The sequence below is a fragment of the Scyliorhinus torazame genome, chromosome 1 (assembly GCF_047496885.1).
Source record: "Scyliorhinus torazame isolate Kashiwa2021f chromosome 1, sScyTor2.1, whole genome shotgun sequence".
NCBI classification, from domain to species: domain Eukaryota; kingdom Metazoa; phylum Chordata; class Chondrichthyes; order Carcharhiniformes; family Scyliorhinidae; genus Scyliorhinus; species Scyliorhinus torazame.
In genome coordinates, this window is record NC_092707.1 from 191592417 (window position 1) to 191611684 (window position 19268).

The 19268-nt window shown below is 44.2% G+C and overlaps 1 protein-coding gene across 2 annotated transcripts in view; it reads left to right on the top strand.

Annotated features, from left to right (window-relative positions):
* The window catches only part of LOC140418281 (uncharacterized), a 111093-nt gene that overhangs the window by 79931 nt on the left and 11894 nt on the right, over positions 1 to 19268 (top strand). For both annotated transcript variants that reach the window (XM_072501748.1, XM_072501757.1), the window contains one exon: positions 14213 to 14452. In XM_072501748.1, coding sequence (XP_072357849.1) covers positions 14213 to 14452 — 240 coding nt within the window. The remainder of the gene's footprint in view (positions 1 to 14212; positions 14453 to 19268) is intronic.

The following is a 19268-nucleotide window of genomic DNA, read 5'->3' on the forward strand; positions in this document are numbered from 1 at the left end:
CAGACCAATTAGCGCACATAACACGACAGCCAATCACAGACAAGAGCAGGCACAGTATAAGACAAGAAACACAACACCTGCTGGCCAGTCCATCTGGAGACAGGACAAGGCCAGGACCTCATTAACAAGACACTCACACAGTCACCACGTGCTGAGTACCAAGTCAGATGTGTAAATAACTAGTTGGAATAAAACTGCGTTGTACCAATCGCAACCGTGTTGGTTCGTCTGTACCTCAGAGCACACAACACCACAGCCGGGACTGGTCAAGTTGAATGGAGCTGAGTTGATGGCGATGAGTGTCGTGCTGGTCGCAAAATGGCGACGTTGAGGAAGTCGGACAAAATGGCGGCCCCCATGGATCGCACGCGGCGTTCGACATTGATGACGTCAGACAAGATGGCGGCCCCCATAGATCGGACGCAGCGGGGGGAGTCGATGACGTCGGGCAAGATGGCTGCCCCACGGGTTGCACGCGGCGAGTGACGTGTCAGCAGAGGGAGCTCCGTGCAGGCACGATGCCACGCTGCGGGGTCTGTGAGACTCAGACCGGGCTTGAAAGGCTTTTGGTTTCTAATTTTGATTTTTAGGCTTAGCTAGGCATACCTTTGCGTAGTGCCCCTTCTTTCCACACACGTGGAGTTGCGAGCCGGGCAACGCTGCCTGGGGTGCTGGCCCTGACCGCAGAAGTAACAGCATGGTCCTCTGGAGCTGGACGGCTGCCGCGCGGCGCAGGAATGAGGCACGCCTGGGTCGGGTGATGGTTGCGCCTCCGACGTCCCCGAGGATGCCGTGTGGTCGGATGAGAAGGCATTCAGGCACTGGAAGGTCACTTCCAGCGAGGTAGCCAGCTTCACAGTCTCCTTGAGGTTGAGGGCCCCCTTTTCTAGAAGCCGCTGCCGATGTAGCAGGACCGGACACCTGCCACATAGGTGTCCCGGACCATCAGCTCCACGTGCTCGACCGCTGTGACAGTCCTGCAGTTACAACTGCAGACGAGTACTCTCAGTTCACGCAGATATTCAGCCAGACTCACCCTGGCGTTGACGCCGCGTGGTCAGGAGATGTCGAGCGAGTACCTCGTTCACCGGCCACACAAACTGTCATTTGAGCAGCTCCACTGCCTCCGTGTATGAGGCCGCGTCTCTGATGAGTTGGAAAATCCTGTGGCTCACCCGGGCGTTGAGGAGATGCTGTTTAATTTCCGGGGAGACCTCGGCAGCGAAATAACTGAGGTAGGACTCAAAGCAATTGAGCCAATGCTCAAATATTGCCGTAGCCTCCGGTGCCTGCGGGTCAAGTTCGAGGCGTTCTGGTTTTAAAACTGCTTCCATTGTAAAAATTCTAGCTGATTAAATTGATACCAATCAATCTAGTCGAAACGGTAGTTAACAAGAACTGTGGTTTTAATCAGCTAGAATATGCCCACCAGTAGCTTCTCCCGCACTGAGAGGCTGTCCCGGTTTGTTGGGTTACATACCTTCTCAGGGGGGCGGAGCCACAGGCAGAGCCAACAACAACATCAACACAACAACAGTAACAGTGAGTAAATACAATAATATATACAACAGCCATACGTGGCTCACCACACTGTGGCAAGAGCCAAGAGTTACGTTCCTCTGCAGGAACTGACCTCCATCCTTACCCATTCTGCTTCTGGCTCCCTTACCCATCCCCTCACTCTTTCCACTGTGACCGCCCAGTGGTTGCAGATTTAGGAGGGCCAGACCTCCCATGCTTTGCTTTCTCTGTAGAACCTTTTTGGGAATCCTTGGATTCTTTCTCTCCCCCCCCCCCCACACAAAAGATCTTGGGGGTGTAGACCGGTATCGATCTGAACAGGAAGAGGAACCTGGGCAGTGCTTTCATCTTTTAAAAACATTTTTTTTTAAACTTTCAATTTCTTTTTAGCGTATCCAATTCTTCCTTCACTCATGTACCCATTATGATAACACATTGTGTGTTAAACTAATCCCATTTCTTGACATCGTTGACGAGAAACGATAACACATCGCTCTTCCTTCCACTGTTTTGGTTCCCAGATTCAGAGCGAGGTGTTACAGTCCCATGCAAAGTGTCTCTCGGATAATTTCAGTCTCTTTGGGTGATCTTTTCACCGCTGCTCTTGTTGCTGTTTTCCCAGCCGTTCTCCTGGATGAATTTGTCTGCGTCCGCAGTGGTCATGGAAAAGTACCCCCTGCCCTGGAATGTGACCCAATGTTTTACCGGATACAGCATTCCAAAATTCACTTTGCTCTTGCACAGAGCTGCCTTCGCTCTGTTGAATTCTGCCCGGCGCTTGGCCAGGTCTGCCCCAATGCTCTGATAAATGCTGATCCGGTGTCCTTTCCAGTTGCAGGTCCTTGTTTGCCTGGCCCAGCGCAGGATTCTTTCCTGGTCCTGGCACCAGTGCATTTTGGTGATTATTGCCCTTAGCTGCTCTCGGACCTTGGTTTTCAGTTGGAGCAACCAGTGAGCTCTGCCTATTTCTAGCGGGTTGGGGAAGCTGACCATTCCCACCAGGTTTCCCGACATCTGGGCTATATTATCCGTGGGGTATCTGCCTTCCATTCCCTCTGGCAGGCCTACTATCCTAAAGTTCTGACGCCGTGACCAGTTCACCTGATCCTCTATTTTCCCCTTTAGACTTCCCTGTGTCGCCACCAACCTTGCTATCTCTGTCCCCAGGGCGGCGATCCAGTTGCTCTGATCCATTGAGGCTTTTTCAAATTCCTTGATGGTGTTCCCCTGGGCCTCAAGTTGTCTCTCTGCCTTGTCCAGGGTCACCTGCATGATGGCCAGGGCTCCGTGACCCCCACCCTGACCGCAGCTTTAATGTCAGTCTTGATTTCCTCCTTTAGCTCCCTTAACTCTCGAGTGTGGAACTTCCTCCAACTGCTGTCCGGTGAGGGGGAAGCCCCATGTGTGGTTTGCCGGTCCATCTCATTCTGATGTGACCGGCACTTCCTCATCTCATGCATCCATTGTCTTGACCGCTCATTTCTCTTGGCTTCTGCCACTTTTTGTTTCTTTGTGGTCTCTGGAGCTACTGTTGCTCGGCATCTTCTCTTATGCTGTTGTCAGATAGGGGGGGGGATAGATTTCTCCCTGTTTTAGCGGGCTGTTTTGAATAAAAGAGCCTAATTTGCGGTTCTTAGGATCAGAGCCATCTTTCGTGCGTCTGCTCACCGGAAGTCATTTTCCTTCAGTTATAATGTCATACACTAATACTGAGATACACTGTTATTAAACCATAGCAGAGCACTTCATCCCACAGCAAGTCCTACTCACCCATCAGTCCTGTCTTCTCTGACCTACGGTGGCTCCCAGTCACCCAGAAACAACATTTTACAATTCTTACCCTCTTATTCAAATCCCTTTATGGCTTTGCCTCTCCTAATCTCTCTAAACTCTGAGCAGACAACACTCAGAACGTAATGTGCCTCTGTCTCTAAATTCCGGCTTCTCTCCATCCTTTTCTAATTCTTGTGCGACCCTCTTTAAATCTTAGCTATTTGATGAAGCCTTTGGTCAGCCTTCCTGATATCGTAACTTCAGTTCTGTTTTTGCATGGTTTGTAAAGTCGCCACAGTGCCAGATGACCATAGGCTGTTTCCCCTTTGGGGAGAGAGCTGACTGGTGGTGATTTAACCTGAGGATCACCACACCTCAGGCGAGGGCCAGGGTTGTATGGTTACTGCTCTGTGAAGCACCTTGGGACAATTTAGTACATTATACTTGGTACTTGAAATGCAAGTTGTTCCTTCCTGCCTATTGAAGCTGCTCAGGGAGTTGAACCAATTTATAATCTGTCTACATTTCTACATCTCACATTTTTACAATGTTAATCCCATTGAGCAGAATATGCTTTTACACTGCATCTCACTTGGCAGTTGTGACTCAGTTTGGAACACTATTGTCTTTGAGTCACAAGATCCCGGGACAAAGAACAAGGTTGACAGTCCAGTGCAATACTGAGTGCTAACTTCAGCTGTAATGTTGGAGGTGCCGGAGGTGTTCAATTGTCCTGTGTTTTATTATTTAAGACTGGTAACTGGTCTATGCCACTGCACATGACTAATTTGCCCGGGTGAGGATTCAGAGGATTGTAAAAAAACTGTAAAAATAGCTGGAATCTTGAGCCAGAACCACGGAGTAGACATTTTAAAGCGTTGCAAATAAAACCTGTCACACACATAAGCTGATGTCATCTCTGCACAGCTCTGAGATATAAAATATCCAACAGTGCCATCTGTTGGGTGAGATGCTCAACTGAGGCTCCACCTGCCTACTCAGATTGATGTGAAAGAACATCAACCAATGCCACTATTTCAAAGAAGAGCAGGGTTGTTATCCCCAGTGTCCTGGCCATTTTTTGCCTCTTAACCAACAAGGGGGAGACGTTGGAAAAAGGGCTTTGGTACAAATTTTAGGGATGATAAATGCACAAGATTGGCACTTATACAATTAAAGGTCATTCACAGAACACATTTGGCGGGGTCGAGAATGAGTTGTCTGTTTGTTAGGGTTGAGGACATTTGTGACATGCTGGAGTAGGCTGGCCAATCATGTACACATGGATCGTGCCTGAAACTGAGGAAATTCTGGAACGTCTTTAGCATCATGTCGGCAGACCTAGAACCCAGTCTCTTGGGAGCCATATTCAGGGTGTCGCACTTGCCAGAACTCCAGACAGGAGCCTTTGCCTCACTGGTGGCAAGGAGGTGGACCCTATTGGGTTGGAGATCAGTTTCTCCACCTTGTGCCTCAGTATGGCTGGGAGACTTAATGGAATTTCTGAGCCTAGAGAAGGTTCAATTTAATTTAACAAAGAACGAGGAGGGGTTTCATAAAAGATGGCATCTATTCATATCTCACTTTAAGGAATTACCCTCAGTCAGCAGCTAAAAGGGAAGGGGGTAGTTAGTTAATTGATTGTTTTCGGGTTGATTAATGTTAGTTAAATATGCGCAATTAAATTTATGCACAAGAAACTTTTTTCAAAATGTAAAAATATTTATTTAAAAAATCAACAACAGCAAATCAGATTATCTGGTCAGGATCACATTGCTGTTTGTGTACATATTGGTTGTTGTTTTTTCTACATTACCATAATAACTATATTTGAAAGAAAATATTTTATTGGTTGCAAAATGCATTGTGATGATCACTGCTCATGAAATTTGCTATGGGCTGGATTCTCCGCCCCGCCGCGCCAGATTTCTGTTTGAGCACGCCGCCGGGATGCTCTGTTACACCGGCTGGTCAATGGGGTTTCCCATTGTGGGGCAGCCCCACGCCATTGGGAAACCTCCGGGCTGCCGGCAAAACGGAGCATCCCACCGATGGAGAATCCAGCCCCCTGTAAATGTATGTCTTCCTTTTTAGCCTGTGCATCATATGATTTTAGAATTATTGCTAGAAATGATTAGAATTGCAGCCAGAAAATAGTAATAATTGTGCTGGTGAATCTTATTACTGAACCTTGGGCTGGAGTGGAATAGCTGTTTATAATACTTGCACTTGCCCAAAGACTCACTGCATTTAGACATCAACCAACTAGCCACAAAAGCAAAGTGCTTCCTGGCACCTGTGTGAACAGGGTAAGCAATTGCATATCTCCACAGCCTATCAGATTGAAGGATTGTTACTGATCAACATGGACTCTGAACCAGGAGATTTAATGTCAAATAAGATAGAAAAAGCAAAATAGAAAGAGGAAAAGGAACACTGGATTAATGGAGACAGGAAAATGTGCAGCGCGGTGGCGCAGTGGTTAGAACTGTTGCCTCACAGCACCGATGACCCGGGTTCGATCCCAGTTCTGGGTCACTGTCCATGTGGAGTTTGCACATTCTTCCCATGTTTGCGTGGGTTTCGCCCCCACAACTCAGGATAGGTGGATTGGCCACGCTAAATTGCCCCTTAATTGGAAAAAATTCATTTGATATTCTAAATTTAAAAATAAATAGGGAGAGGAAAGAATAATTAGAAAGAAAATGTAAGAATGTTTATTATTGTTAAGTTTCTAATGATAATTTAAATCTGACTCCATATTTGTTAAAGTTTATTTCTAATGCTAGAGGGCTTATTTGGCAATATTTAACATTGATCACATGGTTAAAAGGGTACGTAAATTGGAAGTAGATCATCCCAGCTTGTTCTGTTAAGTGTATTTGGTATCTATGACATAAACACAGGAGCTTCATGGTGTTCAATACATTTGGATTGGGAAGCAGAATGTAAGCTGCTGTTTTCAGGAAGCCTTTGGAGAAGCAGGGTACCTTGGATGAAATGTTTGTGATTTCTGATTTTAACTATGAGTGTACAGCGTCTGGACGTCACTGTGCAATTTCCAAATAATGGCGACTGCTGTTGCCTTAATTATTTCTGTTGCAAAGTCTGGCCCCTCATGCGTGAGCCACAGTGGCCAAGGTTTGTCAAAGCCCATGAGAGTCGATTTGTTGTTTATGTCAAACAGAGGTCAGTTTACACCCAAAATAAGCTGAAACAAAATACCAGATTTTGCAATAGTAATGAAATGTACTAAAAGAGTATTGACTGAAAGGATAGATTCCAGTGATGTCTTGAGACAGATAGCCACTGGTGACCCACACTTTCTATTATGAATGGCCAGACAACCCCGCCCTTTGTATGTTCAAGAGGTGTGGGTGGAGCAGTCCATGCACACGTGAGACCGGCTTGTGAGATGTGCGCATATGGGGTGTGCTTGTGAGAATAAAAAATGCACACTGTAATAGGTTTATAATGATGGTTTGATGAAAATTCTATTTTACATTTTGAATTGAAGTCAATTGAAATACAAGTCAAGAGCGCTGTATAATAGGGCGGCACGGTGGCGCAGTAGTTAGCATGCTGCCTCATGGCGCCAAGGATCCAGGTTCAGTTCGGACCCCGGGTCACTGTCCATGTGGACTTTGTGCATTCTCCCGTGTCTGCGTGGGTCTCACCCCCACTTTTAAGTAATGGGTTAAGAGACATTCCAATTAATTGTCTCATTTATGTTAAGTATCCAATAATTGACACTGATATGTAAAGAGGCTTCAGGTGGCCTTTGTGTCAGGTGATGCGAAGATATCGTTTTGTGGAGTGACTGTTAAAGTGAAATAAAGGTGTTTGTAAAAGGAGCAGTACCTTTGACTCTTTATACAACAGCAGCTAAACGTCTAACAAATGGTAGCATAGAATGGTTGCTGTGCAAATGTAAAGGGTTGAAAGATACAACTTTTCCAGACCAAACCAAGGAGTGAGTGAGAAAAAAAATAAAAGAAGATATATGGCTGAACCTAGGATAAAGATGGCCGGATATGAATACCCCCCTTATTTTCTGAAAGGGGATCGTACGACCAATGGAGAAGTGCAGTAGTTATGTGGACTAAAGTGACTGCCTTGTGAAAGAGAAAACAAGGTGTGGCGTTGGCTCTTTCTCTACCATATGGCAGTAAAATCCGAAGCAAAGTGTTTTCTGAGCTGGAATTGGAAGAGTTAGACTCAGAAGAAGGTCTGGAGACTCTATTACGTTATATGGATAAGATTTATAAAAAGGATGACTTGTTAAGTGCATATGAAGCATGGCCAGATTTTGATAGGTTCTGGAAAATAGAGGATTTCTCCATGGAAGACTATATAATGGAATTTGACAGACTATATAAAAGGCTGCAGAAACACAATCTGGAATTTCCACAGTCTGTGTTGGCCTTTAAATTACTTGACTGTGCTGGAGTGAGCAACATGGATAGGCTCCTGGTTTTGATAGGAGTTCAGTTTGCAGATGAGGATACCTTATTCGATCAGATGTCAGAAGCTTTAAAAACGTTTCTGGGGAAACATTCGAATCCGATGGCTCTGATGACCCAAATAGGTCAGTGTGCAATAAAGCAGAATATGGAAGATACACTACTCACAGGATGGCAAAATTGCACGGCTACAAACGGGTTCCAAGACTATAGAAGGAGATCGGGACCCGGAAATTATGAAGACAGAAACCCAGTTAGAAGCTACAATAGGAATATGAACCCCAGAATGCCCTGGGTATGATAAATCAATGTTTTCGATGTGACTCTCAATACCATTATGCTTTCAACTGTCCAATACATGTTTGAAGCGACACATGACACGGAAGAGTTAGAAGAAGAAAAAGATAGTGACCAGAAAGAAGGCATTGTCCTATTAACAAGCAGTTTTGCGCCGGTAATTAGGGTGTTGGTTGCAGAATCCTTCAACTGTGCTGTATTGGGCAGTGGCTGCACATCTACTGTGTGTGGAATTGACTGGTTAAAATGTTACCTTGACTCTTTGAATGCTGAAAATCGTAACAAGGTTAAGGAATTTGAAAGTTCCACAAGTTTCAGGTTTGGGGATGATAATACTCTGAAGTTGCTGAAAAGAGTGGTGATCCCTTGCAATATTGCCGGAGTGAATCATTTCATTAGCATGGATCTTGTATCAAGTGAGATACCTTTGCTTCTGAGCAGACCATCGATGAAGAAAGCACACATGAAACTGGATATGGAACAGGATCAGGCAACAGTTTTTGGAAAGACGGTGGACTTACAAATTTACACAGTCGGGACACTATTGTATTCCATTATTGACAAGTAATAGTTTGAGTACAGTTGTTAAGGATGTGTTAATGGCAGTTGAAAATGGGACTTTAGCTGATAAAAAGCTTGTTGTATTAAAACTGCATAGGCACTTTGCGCATCCGTCTCCTCGGAGGCTGAAAAATTTATTAAAGGATGCAAGGGTAAGCGATGAAGATTATACTAAACTGATAGAACAGGTTAGTGATTGCTGTGAAGTTTGTAGGAAGTACAGAAGGACACCAGCATGACCGATAGTAACCCTACCTTTGGCCAGAGATTTTAATGACATTGTGGCCATGGACCTTAAGATCTGGGATAAAGCCGATAATATATTTATTTTGCATTTTGTAGATTTAGCAACCATATTTAGTCAATCAACGATTGTACGAAGTAAAGAAAAGAGAATAATTCTGGATCAAATCGTGGAAATGTGGATAGGGATAGGAATGGGCCCACTAGCAAAATTCCTTACGGACAATGGGGGAGAATTTGCTAATGATGAGTTTAGGGATATGTGTGAAAACGTGAATATCACAGTTATGAATACGGCTGCGGAAAGCCCATTTAGTAATGGTGTGTGTGAAAGAAACCATGCGGTAATAGATAACATACTCCGGAAAATTTTGGCAGATGGACCAAACTGCAAGCTAAATTCCGATTTAGCATGGGTGGCACATGGAAAGAATTCATTGCAGATGGTTGGGGGCTACAGTCCCTATCAATTAGTGTTTGGTAGAAATCCTAAAATTCCGTCCATTTTAGATGACCAGCCTCCAGCTTGGGAACGGACTACAATTAGCTCTGCCTTTGCTGAGCATTTAAATGCATTACATAGCAGTTGAAAAGCTTTTTGGAAGCAGAAGTCTCTGAAAGAATTTGCAGAGCTTCAAGACATAATGTACGGCCATCAAATACTGTTTTTCAGCAAGGAGACATAGTGTACTATAAGAGACAATTGTAATGAATGGAAAGGCCCAGGGAAGATCATAGGCATAGATGGCAAAACAATTATTTTGCAACATGGCAATCAAACTGTTAGGGTACATTCATCAAGGATAATGGGTACAGATTACAAATTTTCAAATTTAGACAGAGCAGACAGACATGATGAGGAACCAGAGTCATCTGGCACGCATGTGTCGCAGAACTATGAGGACCAGTTAACTGATATAGACAGGGTTTCTGTAGAGGAACACAACACTTCTGATGAATTAGAACAGGCCATTTTTCCAAAAGGACAACTGCCAAAATTTGGTACAAAAGTGACATACTTGCCTGAAGGGTCTAGCCAATGAAAGGATGCAACTGTTATTAGTAGAGCAGAGAAGGCCACTGGAAAGTATAAATATTGGTTGAATGTACAGCATTCAGGAGAAGAAATCAAGACGATGGATTGGGAACCCGAAGTTCAAAAATGGAGAGCACAGTAATGCAGTGCCAGTTCAGATAGTACATCGGATAGTGAACAGGTCCGCAGGAAAAGGTCGAGAACTATTGAAAGGACATCCCAAAGCAGAAGGGAAAGATCAAGCAATAGCAGCACAGAACGCGACAACAGGCGGGAGACGGGACGTAGTTTATCAAGATCTTGGAACATGAGTAAGACTACAAATACTAATAGGAGTAGAAGCCCACATGCACGTGAGATTTTGGTGGCTTCCTATTGCATTTCCTATTGGGGTTACTCTTTTTCTTTCCAATTGGTTTCCAATAAAATAGATGAGAAAGTTATCAAAGATGCCAAACAGCACGAACTGCATAGTTGGAGTGAATTTGGGGTATACACGGAGGTACAGGATAGGGAACAAAGAGAATGATTTGCACGGAAAAGGTTCTTCTGGGTGGAACTTATAAGGCAAAGGCCAGGCTTGTGCCAAGGGGATTTGAAGAAAACAAGATCAGGATTTAAGGGTAGATTCACCTATGGCAGGAAAGGTTATTTTAAAGATCTTCTTGGCTCTATTAGCCACAAAGGCATGGGAATGCAAATCTATAGATATAAAAGCTGCCTTTTTGCAGGGGCATCAGCTCCAGAGAGACATTTTTCTCCATCCTCCTAAAGAGGCAGCTAACACAGAAGGGATACTCTGGAAGTTGAACAAATGTGTGTTTGGATTGAATGATGCATCTAGAGTCTGGTACTTTTCTGGAAGGTCAATTTTGTTAAAGTTAGGCTGCTGCCAGTTGAAAGCAGATCCGGCAATGTTTTACTGGCACTATAAAGGAAATCTTTCTGGCATCTTTATGATGCATGTCGATGATTTTTTTGTGGGGTGGGACTCGTGATTTCAAAGCTATTGTAATCTCTGGAAATGGGCGAGGTACTAAATGAATACTTTGCATCAGTATTCACCAAAGAGAAGGAATTGGTAGATGTTGAGTCTGGAGAAGGGGGTGTAGATAGCCTGGGTCACATTGTGATCCAAAAAGACGAGGTGTTGGGTGTCTTAAAAAATATTAAGGTAGATAAGTCCCCAGGGCCGGATGGGATCTACCCCAGAATACTGAAGGAGGCTGGAGAGGAAATTGCTGAGGCCTTGACAGAAATCTTTGGATCCTCGCTGTCTTCAGGGGATGTCCCGGAGGACTGGAGAATAGCCAATGTTGTTCCTCTGTTTAAGAAGGGTGGCAGGGATAATCCCGGGAACTACAGGCCGGTGAGCCTTACTTCAGTGGTAGGGAAATTACTGGAGAGAATTCTTCGAGACAGGATCTACTCCCATTTGGAAGCAAATGGACGTATTAGTGAGAGGCAGCACGGTTTTGTGAAGGGGAGGTCGTGTCTCACTAACTTGATCGAGTTTTTCGAGGAGGTCACTAAGATGATTGATGCAGGTAGGGCAGTAGATGTTGTCTATATGGACTTCAGTAAGGCCTTTGACAAGGTCCCTCATGGTAGACTAGTACAAAAGGTGAAGTCACACGGGATCAGGGGTGAACTGGCAAGGTGGATACAGAACTGGCTAGGCCATAGAAGGCAGAGGGTAGCAATGGAGGGATGCTTTTCTAATTGGAGGGCTGTGACCAGTGGTGTTCCACAGGGATCAGTGCTGGGACCTTTGCTCTTTGTAGTATATATAAATGATTTGGAGGAAAATGTAACTGGTCTGATTAGTAAGTTTGCAGACGACACAAAGGTTGGTGGAATTGCGGATAGCGATGAGGACTGTCTGAGGATACAGCAGGATTTAGATTGTCTGGAGACTTGGGCGGAGAGATGGCAGATGGAGTTTAACCTGGACAAATGTGAGGTAATGCATTTTGGAAGGGCTAATGCAGGTAGGGAATATACAGTGAATGGTAGAACCCTCAGGAGTATTGAAAGTCAAAGAGATCTAGGAGTACAGGTCCACAGATCACTGAAAGGGGCTACACAGGTGGAGAAGGTAGTCAAGAAGGCATACGGCATGCTTGCCTTCATTGGCCGGGGCATTGAGTATAAGAATTGGCAAGTCATGTTGCAGCTGTATAGAACCTTAGTTAGGCCACACTTGGAGTATAGTGTTCAATTCTGGTCGCCACACTACCAGAAGGATGTGGAGGCTTTAGAGAGGGTGCAGAAGAGATTTACCAGACTGTTGCCTGGTATGGAGGGCATAAGCTATGAGGAGCGATTGAATAAACTCGGTTTGTTCTCACTGGAACGAAGGAGGTTGAGGGGCGACCTGATAGAGGTATACAAAATTATGAGGGGCATAGACAGAGTGGATAGTCAGAGGCTTTTCCCCAGGGTAGAGGGGTCAATTACTAGGGGGCATAGGTTTAAGGTGAGAGGGGCAAAGTTTAGAGTAGATGTACGAAGCAAGTTTTTTACGCAGAGGGTAGTGGGTGCCTGGAACTCACTACCGGAGGAGGTAGTGGAGGCAGGGACGATAGGGACATTTAAGGGGCATCTTGACAAATATATGAATAGGATGGGAATAGAAGGATACGGACCCAGGAAGTGTAGAAGATTGTAGTTTAGTCGGGCAGTATGGTCGGCACGGGCTTGGAGGGCCGAAGGGCCTGTTCCTGTGCTGTACATTTCTTTGTTCTTTGTTCTTTGTTGTTCTGGTTTGAGGAAATATTTCAGGGTTGGAAGCCAGGTTTCCGGTGCATTTAAATATATTTGACTGGAAATTGGACAGGCTAAGTTAGGGGCAACTTTACGTCAGCAATCTTATTTGGAAAGCATCAGCCCAATAGCAATTAGTCGTGGCCGGGTTTCACAAAAAGACGCAATGGTTTCAAAGATGGCAAAAGAGCAACTGCAAAGTTTAATTGGAAAACTGAATTGGTTAGGTAGACAGACTAGATCAGACGTGAGTTTTGATGTTTTAGAGTTGAGTACAAAAATGAATGATCCCAAAGTGGAAGACATAATAGCAAATAAAGCGTTGATCAAACTAAAAATGCAGGAGTGTGTTTTGAGGTTCCCGGTTTTAGGTGACCTTCGGCACTTGAAACTCATAGTTTATAGCGATGCGTCCTATGCAAATTTATGTGATGGGGTTTCAAGCGCAGGAGGTTTTATAATTTTACTTTTGGGGAACAATGGTAAATGTTGCTTTCTTGTGTGGGAAACAAAAAAAATAAGGAGAGTGGTCAAAAGCACTTTGGCTGCTGAGACATTAAGCCTTGTAGAGGTGGTGGATATGGCCTTTTATATATCTCAGATATTGACAGAAATTTTGGGATTAGGGGATTTAGGTAATATACCTATTGAATGTCACATTGACAATAAATCCCTGTGGGAAAATGTGCACTCTACAAAAAGTGTCAATAAAAAAGGTTAAGGATAAACATCGCACGTTTGAAGCAGATGTTGGACAGAGGTGAAATAGCAAAAATTAAATGGGTCGACAGTAGCTATCAATTGTCAGACTGTTTTACAAAAAGAGGGGCTAGCTCACACAAACTTTTGGATATTGTTAATGAAGTGTGCCTGTTTCTGTGACTTTTTTTTCCAGAAAAAAAAGAAGAAAAAAAAGGGGGGAAATTGCGTGTGTGTTTTTGAGTTTCTTGTAATTTTGTTTTCACCTAATTATTTTTATTTTCTCCAAGGAAGGGGCGACTGTTAAGTAATGGTTAAGAGACATTCCAATTAGTTGTCTCATTTATGTTAAGTATCCAATAATTGACACTGATATGTAAAGAGGCTTCAGGTGGCCTTTGTGTCAGGTGATGCAAAGATATAGTTTTGTGGAGAGTCTTTTGAAGTGAAAGAAAGGTGGTTGTAAAAAGGAGCAGTACCTTTGACTCTTTATACAACAACAGCTAAACGTCTAACACCCACAACCCAAAAGATGTGCAGGGTAGGTAGATTGATCATGCTAAATTGATCCTTAATTGGAAATTTATTTTTAAAAAGTGTGCTGTATAATGCATGGCTGAATCAATAGTGCCCATCTCACTATAACTCATTGTCAGATTTCTCGAGGTGATAACTTGCACCATTGTGAATTCTAACTCTCTATACAGTGCACTCTAAAAGAACCAACTATATACTCTTTAAGACCCGCTGAGGTCCTGCTGAGTTTTTCCAGCATTTTCTGTTTTTATTACATACTCTAAATGTCTGGTTAATTAACATTAAGTGAATTCCATTCTGTCCACATCTCTCACAGATTTAAGGCAGATCTTGGAAGCAATCGACCCCTGAAAGCATATGCGCCTCGCTCTATCCTAGATGTACAGATTGGGCACAGAGTAAAGGTGATATTGCCAAGTGGCAAAATTGGAGCGGGTGTGGTGAAGTATGTAGGTGGTTTGCCTCGAGTGCTGGAAATCTGTTTCGGAGTGGAACTGGATTTTCCCGAGAATGGCCTACGTAATGGAATGTTTGCAGGGAACTATTATTTCTATTGGTGAGTATATCAGCGTGTGAGTCCTGTGAACATGCATGCATTTCCTATTGGGCTTACTCTTTTTCTTTCCAATTGACTTGTTTTGATCATTTTTTCTGCAAATTCCACGGTTCTTTTTGTGTTGTTCTCTACTTTGCTTTACCTGGATGGCTTGGATGCGTCGTGTTGAACAAAGAACAACAAGCTTTGTTAACGAACAAAACTATAAAATTATTACACTGCTAACTAAGATTTGTTCGCTTTCCTAAAGTGGGAGGTTACTGTATTGAACTATGCTATCTCCACTACAGAACTCTCAAATACACAACTGCTCTCTCTCTCATGCCTCACCATCGTCTCTAACCTTCATCATCTGTCCCACAAGACTCAGCGTCATCCCTTATATACTCATAATACTAGCTCCCTTTAGTGGCTGTCTGTATACATTTCATTAACCCTTGCATTGCCTCCATGTATGATAACACCACACTTTGTTTTGACACAACCAACCCCTGTCCTCATTTTTCGATGTGGGATTGAGGGTCTAGAAATGCTGATTGTTGGACAGACCATAAGTCCAGAGATTGGCACAAAGGGAAACATTTGAGGAGGAGAGGTTCTGCCAGTTTAAGGCCCCCCTTTAAAATGTGCCCTACATGTCCACTGATATGAGATAGTGAGTAAGATGCATGCCACCTTGATTAACATTTAACCAAGAATGATAAATGACACACAATTAATGAATCCTAGCCAGTAGGACATCATCAGGTCTGAATTTAATCATTTACCTCCTAAAATCTATAAATCTAATTGATGTTCCTCGCCAGTGAGAAAGGCTGGTGCTGAAACCTTAATGAAGACTTGTTGTGTTTTATCATGTCCTTGGATAAGGGCTCATAACTTGACTATTTTTTAAATCAGTTTATTCTTTGCTTTTTATTCTTCATGCTTCATTTGGAAGTCAACCTCATGATCATTTTGTTTCAAGTAATTCTTTAAAATACACAGCACCATGAGCTTTCCACAGGGAATTCTCCTGCTTGTGAGAGAGGAGGAATGCAGAGAATGCTGAGTGACAGGAACTGTTGACCAACAAGCCCCCCTGACCCCCACAACCTCTCCCATCCCCACAGTTCCCTCCAACCCTCGGGATTCCCAATCACTAGGATGTACAGACCTGGACAAATCAAATTGAACTATCTCTTGGAAGTTATGCATAAGGTGGCTCACTTTGGTTCAAAGCGGGTAGCGTTGGAAAATCCTACAGAGCGAGTTACAATCTTCCTCCAGAACAGCAAGGAATTATTCCGTTCTAACTGGCTCATTCACAAAGGCGTCAAGCGAGTTCTGCCAGATCAATCAGATCGCAATTCAGATTTGCATACAACAAGGAATTAACACAATGCATGGCAGGTCAATTACCAGCTAATTACCACCGACATGGGAAAAAGACATAGGTTCCGGCTGTCAAACCATATCATTATGTTAGGAGAAAATAATTAGTGGATGACTGCAGACTCAAGTATCTGCATGTCAATGCTCCGTAGACAATGGGCTACCCTGATTCATGATTCATTCATGTGTATGGCAGCCCAGTATCAGAATCAAACATATGACACTGACTGGCCTCTCTGAGACTACATAAACTCATCCGAGAAGGCTTCAATAATGTCTGGTCGGATTATAGTCATTGTACTTAAAATAATAGTAATGGTGATCAGCATAATTTAAATATACACTTGCCTGTTAGCTAAAATAAGGGGCATGATTGCAACGCCGAGAAACACCCTGCTATCCAATGACGTTTTATCTTTTTTTTTTGGCCTCGGGGTCTTGCTCTCCACTGAGGTCGCACTTAGAGGGATGTCCTGCAGGAAAGGCTTCTCGCAGATCTGGGCAAAATATTGTCCAGCCCCGATCACCGCCGCCCGCCCCCCCCCCCCTCCCCATCCACCCCCCCACCCCCCCTCCCCAACCCCCACTTTACCAACCCCATCCTTCACACCCCTCCCCGACCTTGGGGAGGTACTTGGGATCCCCTCACCTCCCCTCTACTTGACAAGGACCCCCCACCCTGGGCCTGACCCCTGGCAGTGCCACCTGGTCACCCTAGCAATGCTTGGGTGACAATGTCAGGGTGCCAAGCTGGCAATGCCAAGGTGCCCAGGTGCCAGGGGAAGTGCCAGGGTGCCATCCTGCCCTTCCCCGACCACCTGAGGGTCTCCAGTGGCCTGGGAAACCACTCAGTTGCCATTACGCCCGGTCCATGTTTGTATGGACTAGCACTAAACGGCGTCCTGACGAGATCGTGCAGGCACGATCGGTGCCGGGCGGTGGGTGAATCTGGCATCCCAGTATTTTAATGAGCCATTGGGCTCATTCAAATATTCAGATTTGGATCTTGCCCAGTGGGGTGAAGCGACTGGGGTGACTTTACGATCGGCCTGGCGTGGAGTCCGTTTAGGGCTCCTCCGTGATTCACCCATTGCGCCAGGCGTGGGGCATTGAATCACGCCCAAGAATTCCAATGGGGTTTTGAAGTCTATTAAATTTTATTTTTAGTTTTGGCACACATTTATTCAATAATAAGAAGCCATAAACATCAAAACAACAAGCCTGATAATAACAGGTGTCCACAGCCTTAAATTGAGTGAGTTGAGGATCCGATATATTTCTGCCAATTCCCACAGTCTGGTTCTGTACAAAGATCCTTTTTGGGAGCAAATGTTTGAGACAATGAAGGATTATTTTCCTTTTTTAACAAATTATTTCTGTTTTAGAAAAAAACATTCACACTCCCAACCTACTCACCACCTCTTACTACCCTTCTGATCATTTCATTTTGACTCAGTTTGATTGTAAACGTTTGTCTAATAACATCTTCAGGGCCTTGGACTGAGATATGGGTGGATGCCCGACATGGGAGTGAGGCTATTGGGACAGAGGTTATCGAGGTGGCAGTATCTTCCCCCAGTCCTTTAAACCATTTCTCCAAAGCATCTGTTATATTACTTGGAATAATATATGTTACTCATTTGTTTATGCCGAGTTGAACTTAACTTTGAGGATGAATACTCGAAGTCGTCCAGTGATAACAAATAATTTATTGAGTAACTAATCAATTAACTTGTTAGTTTGATTCTTCAATACTTTTATTAGTAGTCAAATTAAACAAGATATAATTAGATTAACTGTGAATAATATACTTTACATTCTGAGCTTACTATACTTCTGTTCTCGCGCCACAACACACCCAAAGAGAGAGCGGAAAACAGATTGAGCTTGTATTTATACTCCCTGCTAGTGTTGCCCTCTAGTGATCATCTGACTGTACTGACTACATATTAACCCTTCATGTCTATACATATACAGAGATCACTACAGCATTCACTGACTTTATACCAAAGTTGCAGTCTGGAACATTGGGGTGAGGTTCAGGGTCGTGATGTTTTACTTCAGCAATAACTTGCTCACAGACTCTCAGTTTACGTCCTGCTAGGGCCACTCAATTCCTGACACCATTACGGTCTTGTTTCAAACATGGACAAAAGAGCTGAATGCTGGAGGTGAGATGAGAGTGAATGCCCATGACATCAACACAGCATTAAAAAAAAAAAACGTTTTTCCAATTAAGGGGCAATTTAGTGTGGCCAATCCACCTACCGTGTACATCTTTGGTTTGTGGGGGTGAGACCCACGCAGAGACGGGAAAATGTGCAAACTCCACATGGATAGTGACCCGGGGCCGGGATTGAAGCTGTTGTGAGGCAGCAGTGCTAAACACTGCAACACCCTGCCCTATCAAGACAGCATTTGACCAGGTATGACATCAAGGAGTCCTAAAAAAATGGAGTCAATGAGAAAACTCTCCGCTGGTTAAAATTATACCTGGCAGAAAGGAAGATAGTTAGAAGTCAATCACCTCAGCTCGAGGACATCATTGCAGGAGTTCCTCTGGGTAGTGTCCTAGTCCAAACCGTCTTCAGCTGCTTCATCAATGACCTTACATCCATCGTGAGGTCAGAAGTGGAGGTGTTTACTGATGACTGAATAATGTTCAGTACCATTTGCGACTCCTCAGATACTAAAGCAGTGCATGTCCAACTGGAGCAAGACCTAGGCAATATCCAGGCTTGGGTTGACAAGTGGTGAGTAATATTTGCACCACGGAAGTGCCAGGCAATCACCATCGCCTACAAGAGAGGATCTAACCATCTCCCCTTGACATTCAATGGCATTACCGTCGCTGAATCCCCCACAATCAACATCCAGGGGGTCATCATTGACAAAAAACTGAACTGGACTTGCTATATAAATACTATGGCTACCAGGGCAGGTCAAAGACTAGAAATCCTGTGGTGAGTAACTGACCTCTTGAATCCCCAATGCCTGTCCACCATCTACAAGGCACAAGTCAGGAGTGTAATGGAATACTCTCCACTTGCCTGGATGAGTTCAGCTCCAACAACACTCAAGAAGCTTGACACCATCCTGGACAAAGCAGCCCGTTTGATTGTTAACACGTTCATAAACATTCAATCCCGACACCACCAATGCACTGTAGCAGCTGTGTGTACTGTCGACAAGATGCACTGCAGGAACTCGCCAAGGTTCCTTCGGCAGCACCTTCTAAACCCATAACCACTACCACCGAGAAGGACGAGAGCAGCAGATAACTGGTAATACCACCAGGTAGAGGTTCTCCTCCAAGTCATTCACCATCCTGACTTGGAAATATATCACCTACCCTTCACTGTCACTGGGTCAAAATCCTGGAATTCTCTCCCTGACAGCACAGTGGGTATACCTGCACCACAGCACTGCAGTAGTTCACCAC